Source organism: Electrona antarctica (genome assembly GCF_951216825.1).
Source record: "Electrona antarctica genome assembly, chromosome: 7".
Lineage (NCBI taxonomy): Eukaryota > Metazoa > Chordata > Actinopteri > Myctophiformes > Myctophidae > Electrona > Electrona antarctica.
Window position 1 is genome coordinate 55863760 of NC_136812.1, and position 18665 is coordinate 55882424.

The 18665-nt window shown below is 43.1% G+C and overlaps 1 protein-coding gene across 1 annotated transcript in view; it reads right to left on the bottom strand.

The window, feature by feature from the left end:
• Positions 1 to 1550: 1550 nt before the first annotated feature.
• LOC306927014 (myosin heavy chain, fast skeletal muscle-like) overlaps positions 1551 to 18665 on the bottom strand; it is a gene marked incomplete at its 5' end in the record, with an annotated part of 53023 nt that continues 35908 nt past the window's right edge. The window contains 8 exons of the mRNA XM_079506587.1: positions 1551 to 1586; positions 1681 to 1809; positions 2383 to 2478; positions 2572 to 2676; positions 3073 to 3243; positions 3690 to 3815; positions 4250 to 4453; positions 5025 to 5225. Of these exons, the coding sequence (XP_079362713.1) occupies positions 1566 to 1586; positions 1681 to 1809; positions 2383 to 2478; positions 2572 to 2676; positions 3073 to 3243; positions 3690 to 3815; positions 4250 to 4453; positions 5025 to 5225 (1053 nt within the window). The 3' untranslated portion in view covers positions 1551 to 1565. The remainder of the gene's footprint in view (positions 1587 to 1680; positions 1810 to 2382; positions 2479 to 2571; positions 2677 to 3072; positions 3244 to 3689; positions 3816 to 4249; positions 4454 to 5024; positions 5226 to 18665) is intronic.

An 18665-nucleotide genomic window follows, 5' to 3' on the forward strand; every position in this document is an offset into this window, starting at 1 on the left:
TGTCCCACTGCTTTGTCCCACTACCCTTCTCTTTTGTTCTCTCTTTTTTACCTAAGGGGGATGGCCGGTTGTATGTATGTGTTTTATGCAGTATTTTGTATATTGTGTACATATTTACATGTATGAAAAACTGTTAAATAAAGTTGTAAAAAAGTATAGCAAGTTAGTCTAACTTTTTTATTATTATTTTATAATTGTGTTATTATTTTGTTGATGTTTTGCTCACGACCTCGAACCAAATGGACCCTTATGGGTCTGTAACTCTGAGAGTGTACAAATGGAACCAAATGGACCCACATTAACATTGATTTTACAATATTGAATTGGGGGTCACAGAGATAGAAATTACATCTGGACTAATATTCATGTCAAACTGGGGGTCCTTGAAATTAAACGGGTTGAGAATCACTGCTAGAGCCGTCAAAATATTTTCTTATGGGCGGTCCCTGGCATATCTCCTTCAATTGGGGTGTCTGCGGCCTAATTAGTGTCAATTTGGGTGTCCTTGACATGAAACAGTTTGGGAACCACTAGAATACACTGTTCTGAGGAGAGGCTGTCAAGATGTAACCTGACTCCGCCAGATGGGGCAGCAGAGAGTACACTGGGTTCCCCCCTCCTGCTCCCATCTGGGAAATCTCAGGCAGACTTGATGCCCGGGCACAAAACGGCCTGGCCAATCAGCGGCAGTTAGAGGTGGGATCAAGGCAGCACTGTTTATGCCTTGATCCCGCCTCTAGCTACCGCTGTAGTGGCTATCACCCCTCAAAAATGTTTAGACTTTCATATGCCCAGCTTTCCGGGTTTATGTGAACACAAACATTGGCTTGTGATTTGCTGATCACTCCATAGCGATGATTTGATTGGCTGAGCATTAAAGTACCCATTGAAGAGAAAAGTGAGGGCAGAAAAGTGAAGACGCTAAAGTGATTGGCCGGAATGACTTTTGTGATGTTTTGATTGGCCTAGCATGGGATGTGACGTATGATAATGTATGGTGATGTATGATAAGAGCACCTTTGTGTGAAGTGAGGGGTGAATTGAGGACGCCACAAGTGATCTGTAAACTTCACAGTGAATGTAAGTAGTAGTGAAAATAGATCTATACAAGTTTGTGGCACGAAGCGATGCTTATAGATCGGCTATTTCCACTAGTTTGGGTCCCGGGGCGAGACATCAAATGTCTCTTTTGGGTTGTAGGCTAAAACAAATGTGGGAACCCCTGAAGTACACTAGATACTTATCTTTGCAATGGGTTTATAAAAATGGTATAGTGGACATGTGAGTTGGACCCACCCAGAAATAAAACCTCACACAAAACAACAAAATACAGTTTTTGCCACCTTTTATTGAATGCAATGGTTCATATTTTATGACTGTGCATGGTCCCTTGAATAAGAAACAAGATAGTATTGATAACAAAATACAGTTTTTGCCACATTGATTGAATGCAACGGGTCATATTTTATGACTGTGCAGGTCCCTTGGATAAGAAACAACATACTGTTGTTGCCACCTTCATTGTCATATTTTATGACGTTGTACGATGACTTGAACTGGATAACTTATTCAGCAGCTTCTTTTCCCTGTAACAATAGGAAAATAATGTTAGATATTCAACATGAATCTTTAGTTAAATCTTAGTTCAAGGATAATGAACCTTCAGTTATTGAACATTACCTTGGAGTCGCGACTTTTAGATCTCATCTTGTTGACCTGGGATTCAGCGATGTCGGCGCGCTCCTCAGCCTCTTCCAGCTCATGTTGAATCTTCCTAGACTTGGTCAGGTGAGTGTTGGCTGCTTCCTCCTGCAAAATGATAGAGACATGGGTCAAAGCCGCACTATTTGAAAAGAGCATGTTGCAATTATAGACACTTTCAGGAAATTGTAATGTGGCTAATACAGTGGCCCGTGCAGCACGTTAATGAATGCGTCGTGACCACATGAATTAACAGGTTCTCATTGGAATGGCACAATCATGGTGGACTTGTACAGCACCCTGAGCCGAACATTTCCACTTACAGGAAACCAAATGTAATGCTTTCCGTGGTCTCTTTTGGAAATGTTTTTACAATTACACACACTGCCTGCATGTGTCTGCAGAATGTGTGCATTGTGTATAGCAGCATGATTTCCCTTTCAGCACCCATGTTACAGTCACGGGTCAGAGCTTCCACAACGCCCATGTGTGCTGTGTGCGCACCATGCAGCAGAAGCATGGCAAGCTAGAGATGTGCAGTTTGTAAACAGCAAGATGGACACTGAAGAATGCTCTGCTGTTGGTCATATTGACATTGCATCATCACGGATTCCTAGTATTCCTTTAGTTAAACTATGACAACAACACTCACCACTAACTAACAATGTCTATTTGACTCACCGCTTCCTCGGCCTGTCTCTTGTAGCCCTTCACCTTCAGCTGCAGCTTGTCTACCAGATCCTGAAGCCTGGCCAGATTCTTCTTGTCCTCTTCAGTCTGAAGTGAGAGTGAATTTATAACATTAGCTGCATGTCCATCTATTCATTTAGTCAGTGGCATGATGATGGTTATTTAAGTGATATAGCCTACCTGGTATGACAGCTCCTTCACTCTCCTCTCGTACTTGCGCACACCTTTAACAGCGTCTCCACTGCCTCTCTGTGCACCTTCAATCTCGGCCTCCAGTTCACGCACCTTCACAATGGAAACATACATTATGAAGAGATCTCTTCTTATTTCATTGACATATAAGCCGTGTTGACCCATTGAAACCTGAGAGCAGATTCTACAAAAAAAAAAAGAAAAAAAAAAAAAGGTTTCTATATAACTATGTCATGTCCCCCCAGAAGCAAAGATATGAGTTAAAAATGTTAATAATAATATAGGCCTATATTCAAAGTTTTGTACACGTTTTCAGGATTTTTTTTAAAATAGCAGATCTACAAGCTCACTCTGTACCATGTCATGAGCTTGTTGTATATCTGCTATTTCTCAGCTGAAGTTAAAAACAATAATGGTTAAAGTGTGTAAAAGCCATGGTGATGCAGATGCGTTCCAGGTCTCAATGGGTTGAAGTAAACTACACCTTACCCTGCCCTCCAGTTTCTGGAGCTGCTTCTTGCCTCCCTTCATGGCCAGGTTCTCGGCCTCGTCGAGGCGGTGCTGCAGGTCCTTGACGGAGACCTCCAGGTTCTTCTTCATCCTCTCCAGGTGAGAGCTGGTGTCCTGCTCCTTCTTCAGCTCCTCTGCCATCATGGCCGCCTGGAAAGTCATCGTTGTTGTGAGATCAAATATACCTTATTGTCCCGCAAGTGAAACAATGTCTTGGTCTCCTGCGTCATTCAACGCACGACAATGGCTCTTTAAAATCATGAAAGGTAATAAACAGATATCATGAGACCAGAAGGAATCAAACCAGGTAATACAATCACAATATCGTAGTACTCATCATATTCAGTAGTAATTGTTGTTGCTATTAAAAGTCTTGATTGAGTGAATACATTTGTGTACCAGTTCAGTCTGCACTGTAGCATTCTGAACCATCTGCCTGAAGTCAGCACCTGTTGTTTGGTACAAGTGCTGCAAATAGTGATGTTATTTTTTTCCCCTATGATTGTCATGGCTGTTTGAACAAGACATGCATGCAATGCCATAAGGATGTCTAATTGTCCTGGTATAATGGGGCCTCTCTCTGGAATGGAACTTACATCAGTGATGGCCTTCTTTGCTTTCTCCTCAGCATTCCTTGCTTCTTGAACACTGTCGTCCACTTCACCTTGAACCTGGACCAGGTCAGTTTCAAGCTTCTTCTTGGTGTTCAAAAGGCTTGTGTTCTAAAAAAAAAAAAAAAAGAAGATTTGGATTAGCAATACAAGCATACATGGACTTGTATGGTAAATAATGTTGACATTTTTTTTCCAGTGGTGAAACCACTCCTATAGACAGCGGTGTGTCCCTGTGTCTGTCCGAGCACGGAAATAGTGTTTGTCACTGTGTCACTGTTGCGCAGCCTAACACCCGCACACACTATTAACTGTATACATATATAATGATTTTGGGTGTGACAGTACAGTGACAGTACAGTAGAGGGACCCGCACATGGTAACTCTGTCAGTTTTCAACCATTTCGGATGCGGGGTGGCTCGCCGGAACCGGGCCGGTACCCTGGGCACGTTCATGTGGGTCTGGAAATTCCCGGGGACCCCCACACGGAGTTGCACCACTCACTTCACATGGGTGTGATTTATTTGTCTTCCAATTGACTTACCTGGGAGTGCAACAGTCCAGCGCGCTCACTGGCGTCCACCAGTTCTTGCTCAGCCACTTTGCGGCTTCTCTCCGTCTGTTCCAGAGCCACTCTCAGCTCATCGATCTCAGCGACCATGAGGCCGTTCCTACGCTCAATCATGGCGGCTTGTTCCTTCACATCGTCCTGGCCTCTGAGAGCATCGTCAAGGTGCAGTTGGGCATCCTAAAAAAAAAAGATCGCATATGAAGGTGGACATGTTAAGAGAAACGTCAGAATGTTGTTCGGATCATAGACCGTCAAAATGAAGGGACAGTGTCACTGTCACGCCCATAGACTCTACAGCCAGTAAATGTAAATGAAGCCCATTTTGCGGTGATTTTATATTTATATATCCGGTCCAGAAATGCAACCGGAAATGAATACTATTGGCTGGAACCGCAGCGACGGCAGGTCTTCACTCGGTAGAACCAGTATAGCCTAAAAATAGCCTTACTTTATCATTCATTTTAAAATGTGATCAGAATAACTAAACGCATATCATGATCATGATTTAAAAAAAGACTTCAATGTAGCGATTGAAAACAAAGTGTTTATGAAAAGGTTTACTAAGGTAATAAAATCCCAAAGTTCGTCTTGCAAACAGTAGAAGACATCTACTGGGCCATGAATAAGAACAGCAGCTACAACAAGAAACCAGAAGTGGCTTCATTTCCAGGCAGCGAACAGAGCTAGCCCCTTGGTTCAGATGTTCAGAGCAGTTCCGTTGATTGTGTCTAACTAATATGTTTTGCACCTTAAGCTGTCCCTGAATGTTCCTCAGCTGCTTCTGGGCCTCAGCAGCCTGGCGGTTGGCGTGGCTCAGCTGAACCTCCATCTCGTTCAGGTCTCCCTCCATCTTCTTCTTGACCCTCAGGGCATCGTTTCTGCTCCTGACCTCAGCGTCCAGAGTGCCCTGCATGGAGTCGGTCACCCTCTGGCTGTTCCTCTTGATCTGCTCCATCTCTTCGTCCTTCTCTGCAAGCTTCCTGTCAACCTCACCCTTGATCTGGTTGAGCTCCAGCTGGACACGAAGAATCTTAGACTCCTCGTGCTCCAGAGTACCCTGAAATTAAATACAGGATCAAAAGGTTGTAGGACCTTTTATTGTAACGTCGATCATATACTGCTACGCTGTTTGAATATTAATCGTATTGAAAGAAATCTAACATATGGACAATTGCGTTGTTCATCTAGGACCAAAAGTGTTACCTCGGCTTCCTCCAGGGCTGTCTGGATCTCTGTCTTCTCTGTCTCCACTTGCTTCTTGGACTTCTCCAGCTCATGGATGCTCTTTCCAGTCTCACCGATCTGTTCGGTGAGGTCTGAGATCTCCTCTGCAAAATTATGAATGAACTTTCAGCGACTATTTTGTATTTGATTTAAAGTTGTAGCCTGAACCATATTGATCTTTATTTTAGTTATTATTTAACTGTTATTTAAATAATGATGTAGAGTAAACTTACGTTGCAGGTTCTTGTTCTCACGCTTCATGGTCTCCAGTTGGTCCAGGGACTCCTCGTAGGAGTTCTTCATCTTAAACAACTCGGTGCCGAGAGAACGAGCCTCTTTTTGAGCTCCTTCCAACTCCGCATTGCCCTCTTCATGTTTCTGCTTCCATTCTGCCAAGACCTGAACAGCAGCCGTGATGAAATGTGTAATTTACCTCCACTTTCAGGAGGAAACAATTAAAATAATTCATGTCAAAGCAATTCACGTTGCTTAGACAACAGTCCGACAGGCATCAGTCCGACAACACCGCCGGTCCCGACATGTGCTGCCAGTTAATTACAACTAACCCGTGGCTTACTGTGAGGTTAGGGTTAGGTTTGGGTTTTGGGTAGATTGTCGGACTCATGACTGTAGGACTGTTAGTACGTCGGACCAAACACATGCACCCATGTCAAAGCACCTTATCGAAGTTCCTCTGTTTCTTGTCGAGGTTGGCGGCTAAACCGTTGGCCCTCTCCACGTCAATCATGAGGTCTTCCACTTCACCCTGGAGTCTCTGCTTGGTCTTCTCCAGAGAGGCACACTTGGAATTCACAGCCTCGATTTGCTCCTCAGCCTCCTGAAGACGCTGGGCGAGCTTCTTCCTGTTGATCAGTGTTGAAACAAATCAAAGCATTGTGAGCAATATTTTGTGTAGTAAGCAGTGTACAATGTTGTATATTGTCTAATGTGGTTTTGTATAATACTTTTTAGGATTTAAACACAATGACATATGAGTTTTCTGGGTCCGTGTTTTGTCTTTAAATGATACTGTATCATCATCATCACAAGATTCTTTTTTGGTTGTTTTTTTAACCAAATGTTTGCATAAAATGCTGTGCTGAGCCTGAAGAAGGCCAGTAGTGACCGAAACGTTGCCTACTTAATAACTGTATCCTCTTGTACCGAGCAGATCAACAGTGTGCGGGCGTATTGTTTTCTATTTTATTATAGACTAGCCCTTACCCGTTGTGAGATATTGCCCCCCCCCCCCTTGTGGCCATGGGGGGTAGTGTGCCCTGGGTGCGTTTTCGCATTTTTAATTCACTAATAAATTCATTATTAATTTATAATTTGTTAAATTGGAAAAAGGGCTTCGTTAAGACCTCCATATTATGATGGTCAATGCCTGTGTGAAAAGTGGGAGCGATTGGTGCAGGCGGTGAGGAGATACGGCGGTGTTTCTGACAGACATTCAGACAGACATTGACTAAAAAAAACACTGATGACTTACTTAGCTTCCTCCAGCTCCTCTGTGCGTTGGACAGCATCAGTCTCATACTTGCTCCTCCACTGACACACCTCAGCGTTGGCCTTGGACATTCCACGCTGCAGCTCCGCCTTGGCCTCTTGCTCCTCTTCAAACTGCTCCCTCAGGAGGTCACAGTCATGGCGAGCTGACTGCACAGCGTGGGCGAGGGCATTCTTTGCCTGGCAAAAGAAAAACGGCAAACTAATGTCAGATGGATGAAATTACAAAAAGATGGAATTAGTTCTGTTCGTAAAAAAGGCTGTTCCTTATACCTTAACCTCCTCTTCAACGAGTCTCTTCAACTCCTCGGTCTGCTGGGTGAAGGCCTGCTTGCCTCTGGTGAGCTGAGAGACCAGAGCTTCTTTCTCCTCAAGTTGACGAGCAAACTCACCTAGTTAGACATTTGAGTATTAGTTTCAAACATGTAAATCATCTCTGATCAATACATACAACTACTGGGATAGCCGCTGATAGTATCTCTAATTATGGAATTTGCTCAAGTGCCATCGACAAACCATGTAGGCTAGTAGACCTTACAATGATGAACATTTACCATTTTCAGTCAACAGTCTTGCTCTCTGAGCTCCAATATCATTGATCTGGCGAACATTCTCATCACTCTTGGACTTGATTTCACTGAGTTGGTCCTCAAGGGTGCGGCACATCTTCTCAAGATTTCCCTGTTGATTATCATTGGACACATTCAATCACTGAAGTAACCTACAATGTATTCCTTCGTCCCCCCCCTGATTGGTTCATTGAACGTATTTTGTCATGAATTACACACAAGCATCTATTCTACCTTTGCCTTAGCAACAGCTTCCATGTTGCTGGACAGGTCATCGATCTCCATCTTGTATTCACTCTTCTCCTTCTCCAGTTTCTGCTTGACACGCTGGAGGTTGTCGATCTGCTCGCCCAGCTCTGCGACACTGTCCGCCTGCTTCTTACGGAGAGCAGAGGCGGTGGCCTCGTGCTGCAGGGTGGACTCTTCCAGGTCACGACGCAGCTTCTGGAACTCAGCCTCGCGCTTCTTGTTCATCTCGATCTGAGCGGCAGTGGCTCCTCCAGCCTCCTCAAGCCTCTCACTGATCTCTTCAAGTTCCCTGGAGAGATCAGCTCTCTGCTTCTCAACCTTGGCCCGAGCTGCACGCTCTGCCTCGATCTCCTCCTCCAGTTCTTCAATACGAGCCTTTCAAATGAATGGGCATATTAAAATCCTAATTTTTCACTTACTTATCATCAATGATTTTAAATAAGATGGGAAAAAAATACCTGGAGTTCTTTGATCTTCTTCTGCAGCTGAGCTCCCATAGATTGCTCATCCTCAATCTTACTCAGAAGCTGGGATACTTCAAAGTCCTTCCTGTGGTATACATACAGTACATCATATGTTAGTGGTAGTTTTTCTCCATGGCATTTCATATTATTATTATTATTGTTGTTGTTGTTATTGTGGTCCACATTACTTCTTTATCTTCTCATCAGACTGCTGCTTGTCATTCTCCAGATCCATGATGGCTTCCTGGGCCAGTTTCAGATCACCCTCCAGCTTTCTCTTGGTTCTCTCGAGGTCCATGCGGAGCTTCTTCTCTTGCTCCAGAGAACCCTCCAACTGCACAACAATATAGTTTTCATATTATTCAGTAGGAAAATAACCATACCGTATTCAAGTTTCAAAACATCCAATTGACTTGATGAACTCACGTCGTCAACTTGCTGTTCCAGCTTGGTCTTGGCCTTGGTCAGAGTGTTGACTTTGTCTTCCTCTGCCTGCAGGTCATCCAGGGTCTGCTGATGGGCCTCTTGGAGCGCCTTCTTCTCCTTGGTCAGCTTAGCAAGACCTTCATCTTGAGAGGCCATCTCCTCAGTCAGGTTCTTCACCTAAATAAGCAGAATGAATGGATCAATATTGTTCTAGAACTTGATAAGGCCGCTAGAAGAGTGTATAATCGTGAATGGATCATTATGGTTCAATAACTTGATAAGACTGAACAGTGTGTGATCATGAACCTTGTTTTCAGTGGCGTGTTTCTCCTTCTCCACTTTGGCCAAGGTGAGCTCCAGGTCGTCGATGTCCTTCTTGAGCTCAGAGCATTCGTCCTCCAGCTTCCTCTTCTTGGCAGTAAGCTCTGCGTTCATCTCCTCCTCGTCCTCCAGTCTCTCGGTCGTCTCTTTGAGCTTCGCCTCCAACTGGATCTTACTTTTAATGAGACCCTCACATCTCTCCTCAGCATCATTCAGAGCCTCGTCTCCCTGGTTGTCAATGAAAGAGATAAGTGAGGGAAAGTCTCAGCATTTGTTCTGGGTGAGATTTCGCTCCTATGCCACTTGAATGTGGAACGCCCTACTAACGGCCATTAAGAAATGTGAATCCCTAGACCCTAGTCTAGCACTTACGGGCGGCTGCAATTCGAAACTGGCGCCTGTAAAAAAGTTAATGTTCCCCCCTTTTTTTGTTTACATTCTTTAACTGTATATATGAGTATTTCCTTTTGTATATTTTTGTATATTTCCTAGTGTATATTTCAAGAATTAAAATGGAGGACTCTGATGTAAACAAGTCTTGTTTGTACCCATTCTACAAACAGCGAATACACATTTATTTTTTTAAAGGCAGGCTCTATCATTGTAAGGTGAGGACAAGGAAGAAGCTGGAGGCTATCAACCTCCAGCAGTGGCATATGCAGCAGATTCACCAACAGCCGTTGGACCCACCAGGCATTCTCTGCCATGGTCTACATCTACATTAGATACAATATATAAGGTTGGATGATAAACAATATGAAATATTATTAGCAACATTTCCTGTACAAATGTAGCTACTTACTGATGACGCTGCCAGTGAAAGGGTATTCTTCTCCTGCGTTAGACCAACCAACTTCTCTTCCAGGCTCTTCTTCGCGCCCAGGGCACTAGCAAGGTCTGTCGTCATCTTTTCGTAGTTCTCCTTCATCGCTGCGAGCTCCTTCTCAGTCTCAGCGCTCTGCAGAAGAGGCTTGATCTTGTAGTAGACCTTCATCCATGGCCAGTGTTTCACAGCGACGAACGAGCGGAGGTTGAACTGGATGGTGAAAACGGCATCTCTGTGGAAAACAGTTTAATTGGATCATGATCGAGGGTTTCCACGTAATACGACTGCAGGCTCTGACTATAGTTACTATTATTGTGTCATAGTTACTTGCGCAAGCAGAGCGTGCAAGTACTGCGATACATGTATGTATGTATGTATGTATGTATGTATGTATGTATGTATGTATGTATGTATGTATGTATGTATGTATGTATGTATGTATGTATGGCAGGGTATGTATGTTGGTGTCCTCCGACAGCAATTCTTGGTGACGTAACTACGGTATGTTTCAAGGTTGGTCAATAACGGGTCTAAAGGATTTAGAATAGCAGAGAGCTCTAGGACTGAGAGCAGCAGTCATACCCAGACATGGCCTACTTGTGTGCAAGGCGCAAGTTGGCATCTCGAGAGTGTGCATTTCTAGTTGTTACTATTGTTGTCGTTATTATTGCTGTTGGTATTATCTTTGTTGCCCTGTGTCGTGGCAAGGTAAATGCAGATGGGACTAATTGACCCCGATGTGCAGGTTGGTGCCTTGCATGGTTACCTCCACCATCAGTCTATGTGAAGTGCTTTGGATAAAAGCGCTATATAAATATTTGACATTTTACATTTATTGTATTGAACAACAATGACAAAGTTTACTTATACAAATTGTACTCAATATTGAATCGATGCTTACCTTACCGCCGTCATCTTGACAAACTCCTTCCTCATGAGGTAAGCTCGTCCGAGAGCCTGAGTCATTGTGACCAGAGTGAACAGCTTCTCATCTCGCAACTCCTCCAGGGTACCCAGCAGACCAGCTTTGAAGAACACCTGAACACAATGTTACAAAACACTGTCACTAAACAACAGTCAAATCAACTTTTAGTCCACTCTGGATAATGTTAAACCAGCTTCACAGTGTGTTCACCTTGGTGTGTCCAAACTTGTACTCATCATGAGGTACGTCAATGGACCCAAGCAGCTTCTCTGAAGCTTTCTTGTTGTCCATGAAGGCGCCTTCGGGACATGCGCTGGCGTTCAGTACTTTGTACCTGTTTTTATAAAGGTTCATGGTCATTTTGCGCTGGCATTCTGTACTTTTGTAAAAGTGGGTCATTTTGCATTGACTAGGTTTGGAAATAAAAGCTGCTGGGGGAAAAGGAATGAATACCTCTGTTTGAAGTCAGCGTATGGGATTCTGCTGGGGAAGCCCTTTCTACAGATCCTGATGCCCTCCAGCACACCGTTACACCTCAGCTGGTGGATGACCAGGAAGTTCTCCATCAGGCCTGTACAGATGTTGCTTCATTATTAGAAGAACAAACTCTGGCCAAAGTTGCATTAAATGATAGTTTATCATTTTTATTTTCAGTGTTTACCTGGACACTTCTTCTCGTTGGGAATCAGGCAACGCACAAAGTGAGGATGAGTTGCCCTCAGGTTGGTCATCAGCATCCCCAAGTTTGCCTATTGAGACATAAAACAGACAATTAGGTTTATTACTAGTAAAAAGTCATACAATATTGTACTTTTTCCTCCTCTACAATTATTTTAACTATACTTTGCAGATTTAAAACATACGTTAACCACTTAAGCCCTATTTTAAACTTCAGCCACAATAGAAATGGTTTAATTCCAAGATGAAAAGATGTGCCTATTTCTTAAATGGATATAATGTTGATAATAATAATGCTTCACTCTTACAGGAATATAATGTTGATTATATTGAATACAAAATCTTACCCTGAATGCACTAGACACAGTCTGCATGGAACCACCCTTCTTCTTGCCTCCCTTCTTTGTATTATCTGTTTATATTTGTTAGAATCGTGAGTTATTATCATTAGTCATATACAGAATGCAAATGCCTCCCTTCATGCCAGATTCTGAGTGTTCATAGTATTAACTCGACCCCCGCCAGCAGGGGGTGCCGATAGTTCAGCAACCACCGTTCACCACCATTCTATTTGGCTGCAGAAGAAGACGACCTCCTCCTCTACCGACAACAGCAATGGTGAAGAAGGTGGCCGCGCTGATCGGATTATTCACTCGCTAAGTCTTTAGACGCATATATTTTAGATGTCATGGGGAAGAGCTATTGAGCCACTAAACACAGTCGCGTTATTTATCCAGCGTGATTTTAAATGGAATACGTTGGAAATGGAAGGCGTTGTTGGCGGTGCGGGATCTCATTAAAAAGGCATTAAAGAAGTCCTTAGCCAAGGATGAGTTAATATAACAATACACCCAGGCTCAGGTTGGGGGATAGAACACATACACATATTATTATCCTATATTAAAATTATATTTCTAAAACGGTTAGTCCCAATACTTGAATGTGATTGGCTGGTTTCCGTTGGAAATCTCACGATAATCCACACCTTTAATCACTTTATATCATTCCCAGCTGATCCCACAGCACTTGATTGCCTTATAATGGCTCATAACAAACATTATTTCTGAACAATTGAGACCTTTGTCATATAATCGGTTCAGGAATAGGCTATAAACTAAGACACATCACAGGTTGTTTTCTAATCACTTGCTTTTCGATGTGCACAGAGTGCACAGTAGCCTATAGACCAATTATCTGTTTACAAACATTGGGACTGGGCGCACGGGTGACTGTTTAATTGAATCAATTCCCAACAGATCTCAAAACCTGTTGTTTTGGGGAGCGCTGGTTTCAGTCCATTCAACCTCCTCTTGTGAGTTGGCTAGTGAGGTGCTCCCTAGGAGACATGTATACTTCAAAGCGCAACAGTGTTGCGCACAGAGAACAGCTGATATACAAGCTCACATCGCATCGCAGATGCGACTGTTGTGAGCGTAGAGGTCTGCGTGCGCGACACCATCACGGGACGAAGCATACATTACACTTGATGGGCTGCAGGTGCGCGTGCAGCCGTGGACAACCAGGCTCTGCTGCCGTGTTCATGAGCGCACCTCCCGTTCTTATGACAGCGACTGGAGGTGTGGTTTTGAGGACAACTGTTTTGAATTGCTATTATTGTTCAAACACAACAGAAACCAAGGACTATATATTTCAAGGGCGAGAGATCACAATAAAAATCCTAATCATTCTTCCTCCAGTACACTGGGGGAAAAACAGCATCTGAAAGTTTGATGGGGCATTTTTTACACGAGTGCAGTTAGAACTTTTCCATTGCATCTTATGAGAGGTGGTGTTCTTCTGCTGCCTTTATGCGCGCGCATGATGTTTCTTATCAGTGTGACGTCGTCTCTTAAGGCGTCTATAGCCTATAATTCTATCTGAGGATCTAAACAGCAGCAGGTATCGTTTCTGGCTCGGAGGTATCGCGAGATTTGGCTGCCAAACAGGAAACGGTGGGAAGTCTCACGATACTTGGTACGTTCAGAAAGGTACTTTGTGCTCTTTAGATACCATACCTCTATTTACACAGTGTACACATCGAAAAGCAACACAGAAGACAATAATGTGTTACATGTCTTCTGTTGCCACAACCTTTACAAAAGGTCTCAGTCATTCAGAAACAGTGTTTGTTCATGAGCTGGTCACTGAGCTGGTCACTGAGCTCTCATTGACTCCAGTGCATTCTAGTTTTGCTCCCATGAAAGTGTCATGGTGCAGCCCAGTCACGTGACCATTTCCTTTCCTTCTCAAAGCTTCCTTGCTAAAAACAAGGAAGTGTGGCGTGCTCTGGTGGGCGCAAAGCGTAGCTACTTTTGTGAATTGAATAGTTTTATGAGGTTAATATTACTATATGTTTGTAACCATTTTAGAAAAGCAATAAGCCATGCGAGGTCCCAGCTTACCGTGCATTTTATAATGGCTGACAGGGTCGGAGACCCTCTGCTACGCGTTGGGTGTCACTATGCATCTCAGCCATTATAAAATACCCGGTAACCTGAGACCTCTTGTGGCTTATTGCTTTAATTAAAATTGCCTAGAGGGTGGGCTGGTGGGTGTGTTGGACGTCACAAACGTAACAGGCTGCTCTGAACCGCACCGAACTTGACTTGTCACCAACACTGACACAGAGGTCTGCCATCAAAATAGCTGGCCGCTTGTTGCCACAGGCACACCATTGATCAGTTCCCAGCATCCCAGAACACATTGCATTATCTTAATAAACATACCTTCAGGCTCTGCTGGGGGATAGAACAAAGCCAGCAGTTTAACTGAAGACTTCTGGAACAGCTGCATGACAGAGTCGTTAAGAGGATCTTTGTTCTTGTCCAGCCAGCCTGTGATGCTGTAGTCCACCGTTCCAGCGTAGTGGACCAGGGAGAAGTGAGCCTCGCCCTTGCCTTTGCCAGGCTTGGGCTTCTCAAAGGCCTTGTTCTTTCCCAGATGCGCTAAAATCAGCGCCTCTGCGAAGGATTTGTCTGTAGCCTTCGGGAACATGCACTGCTCTTCAAGGATGGAGAAGATGCCCAAGGGCTGTGTAAAGGAGACAAAAAAGACACATCACCAAATACAATATTAACATCATGTCCATTAAACTAAGTAAGTATGTAAGGCCTTGCCGAGCAATGAGGTACATAGAGGTACAATGAGCCTATCTCTTGTAGCATGAGGCAGCTTTGATGTACACGCACACCCCCTGGACATGACGCTAGTATGTCACAGGGACTTACCACGATCCAAACCCTTGATGCTGAGTGCCAAGCAGGGAGGTCTTTGGTATGACCCGGCCGGGGATCTTAAAACTTAAACTAAAGCACAGAATAATTGTATACCTTCTCAATCAGCTCAATGCAGATAGCCAAGTCCATGCCGAAGTCAACGAGATCCCAGGGAATTCCCTCTTTCAAGTACTCTTCTTGTTCCAGAACAAACATGGTGTGGTTGAAAAACTGTTGCAGTTTCTCATTGGTGAAGTTGATGCACAGCTGCTCCAGGGTGTTGAACTGTGAGTGGAAATATCATTAGCCCAATCTCTTGTAATTGTGAAAATTACACAAAAATAATTAGGCCTAAATTCTCCCACTTAAAACAAGTCCATGCTTACATCAAAGATCTCAAAACCGGCGATGTCCAGCACACCAATGTAGAAGTTTCTCTGCTGCTTGGTGTCCAGCATCTCGTTGATCCTGATGACCATCCAGAAGAACTCCTTCTCATAGAGGGACTTGGCCAGGGCACTGACTGAGTTCGATACCTAAGGAAATAGGAACATTATGAGTATGAGTGTGAATTACGCAATTTACAATTTAGACATTTATCGGATTATCTTAATCCAGAGTGATTTACAGTAAATAATAAGGAAATCATGAGGTAGTACAAAATGCATAGAAATAGTAATCGAGGAGCATAGGTAAACCAAGAATCATCAGTCTGTAAGTAGTATAATCTAAAAATAAATCTATAATCTGTACATTGAAACTATACACACTATAGGGTGCCAGGTCAAATAAACCTTATATCGTTCTACATAACACGCTATCTAAATTGCATTTTAGCATTTTTATAAAACAGCAAGGTTGTCAGGGCAAGTTCTACGGCAAGTGATATGGGCTAATAGTGGAGTCTGAAGATGATTTAAGACAGTGTGGACACAACTAAAAGATATTCTAATGGCATGGTGTGTTATATAAATGTGTGTATGAAATCAGAACATGGAAATCATGCAACGTTATACTCACCTGTGGCACAGTTTGTCCTTTCGTGACATACTCATTTCCCACTTTCACTCTGGGGTAGCAGTATGCCTTAAGCATCTCTGCTGAGTTTATGCCCAACAGGTAGGCAATCTTGTCAGCCTCTGAAATGTTCATACAATTTTAAATTTACATTTTAGGCATTAATCCAGAGAGCGATACAGTAAGCATGAGGTACTTCATCAAATGCATTAACCAAATAATCATCAGTCTAAAGTAAACAGTATAATATAAAATCATAATAATAATAATAATAATAATATAAATATATATATCGTGATTTTAAATAGAGACGCGAGGAATTCACTGGGAACTGAATTCCCCATTTTATTTATATACTATTCTATATTGTATAACAATGACCAAAAGCTACTACTTCTACTAGTACTACTACTAATAATAATACTAATATAAATCAAGACCAGCTCACCCTCTGTGCCGTCTGGTTCGGCCTGTTCCTCACGCTGCTTCTGTTTGAACTTCATGACTCCGTGGTGCATCACTGCACCGGTAATCTTGTAGATCAGCTGTTTCTCCTCACCGTTGAAGCCCAGGATGTCGATAGCTTCCTGATGTCAATAAGCAGAGAAGATGCGTTCAAAAGACTGAGATTATTTAAGCATTAGATTAACAAACATCCTTTAAAACTGTGTACAACTCAAATGTAAACAAAGCAACATACAGTGGATGCAGGGTATCTATCTGCACATTTCTAAAGTGGCAATTTAAGGACTTTTAACACCTATAAAATAAATACAAAATAAAACAAATGAGACCATTACTGCATCAAGTAATCAACAAATACTATACTATAACACTTGTCAAGCATTGGCCAAATTGACAAATATTACCTAAGAAATAGGAAAAAACGTGTTAATACATGCAGATCGGCTATTTTCACAATATGTATCTGAGTCAAGTCTTACAATTCCAAGTGCTTTAACTCAGTTAAAGTAGATTTTGTTGGGGGTGGGGTCACAGCTTAAAAGCTTTGAGAAGCACTGCTTTAGAGAATTTTGCAGAGCAAATGACTGCAGTCCACAGTGAGAATTATAAAGTGTTTTTAAAATAATGTCCACTCACGTCAGTAGCGTCGAGCTCCGCCTTGTCGTCAATGCTGGCCACAGTGATCACACCCATGCTGATCAGTGGGAAGTCGTAGGGGTTGGAGGAGATCAGGCACATTTCTGAAAAGGGATTTAAAAAAGGGTGAACATGTGCTTTTCCGGGCGGCATGGAGTGGCTCAGGGGTAGAGTGGCTGGTAGAGCAGCCGGATCATCCGGATGGGAACTGCAAGGTTCCCAATTGGATCCCTGTGGGCTCCCCCAGAGTTATGTAGTCCTTGAGCAAGACTCTGAACCCCTGATTGCTCTTGATGTGCAGGTTGGTGCTTTGGATGGTTTTCTCAGCCTTCGGTGTGTGAATGGGTGAATGTGAACTGAATGCACAATCTATGTAACTTTACATGTGTGGGGGCCAGGGAAGAGAGCAAAACAAAATAACTTTATTAGTTAAAAGGTAAAGAAGTACGAGAATATGAGTTAAAGGTAATAAAATAAACACTAAAAGTGACAGGTAGGTTTTCAGGGTGGTTTTGAAGGTAGGGATGGAGGGAGGGAGGGAGGGAGGGAGGGAGGGGCCATCTCTGATGCATTTGGGGAGTGCATTCCAGAGTGCAGGGCATGCATGCAGCCACAGAGAAGGTCTTGTTGCCCCAGGTTTGGAGCCTGATCTTTTTGGGGACCTCCAAGAGGTTGGCATCACTCGCCCTGAGGGCACGGGATGGGACACGAGGCTCAAGGAGGGCTGAGAGGTGTGTGTGTGTGTGTGTGTGCAGTGCCTATAAGGCACTGCTTGTGCAGTGCCTTATAGGCGGTGAGGAGTATTTTGAGGTGAGTTCTTTGTTTGAGAGGCAGCCAGTGGAGGTCGTGAAGGACGGTTGTGATGTGATCTCTGGAGCGGGTGGTGGTGAGCAGGCGGGCGGCTGAGCTTTGAACAGATTTGAACTGCATAATCAGTAAAAACTACTTACCAATAATCTCAGGTTTGTGGTTGGTCATCATCTGGAAAAAGATGTGGTAACCTCTCTCTGCAGCAAGCTGGTACGTCACTCTGGACTTCTCCAGCAGATCTGTATGGGTTGTACATAACTCATAATAATACTAATAACAATGATACTACTACTGACTAATTACTACTACTACTACTAATAATAATAATAATAATCCTCAAATTAAGGCATATATAATTTTGAATCTGTGAACTTCATACTTACATGTCTCAATATCAGCACTGGCCAGTTTGCCCGATGTGCCAAAATGGATTCTGATGAATTTACCCTTTTGATATAGAGAAGCACAATTAGTTGCATCGCTCTACATTATGGAATTATTGCAGGTTTTCTCATGATATGTCATTATTTTTACACTTACAAAGCGAGAGGAGTTGTCATTCCTCACAGTCTTGGCATTACCATAGGACTCCAGCAAGGGATTGGCTGCAATAATCTGATCCTCCAGTGACCCCTAGAATGTTTTAGACATCGCCCAGTTTGGTCAGAATTGTTTTAAACTGAATTGCTATATTGCATATAAAAGCTTTTATGCTCAAAACATGTATTTGTTAAAGTTCAGAATATATCATATAGGCTCTACCTTGATTTTACCGCTATCCGCTGCCGATTTTTCTCCACCGGAACTAGCTGTTGCAAAGTACTGGATGACACGCTTGGTGTTCACAGTCTTTCCAGCACCGGATTCTCCACTGGTTAGAAGACAAATGCAATTAGTGAATGTGTGTACAAACATACAAGGGCCTTGTTTTAATGCCTAGAGATGATGCAAACTTACGTGATCAGGACAGACTGGTTCTCTTTATCTGTAAATTGTAAAGCACACTTTTGGTCATGGATATACAGCTGAAAACCACTATAGCCTAGTTTAATATT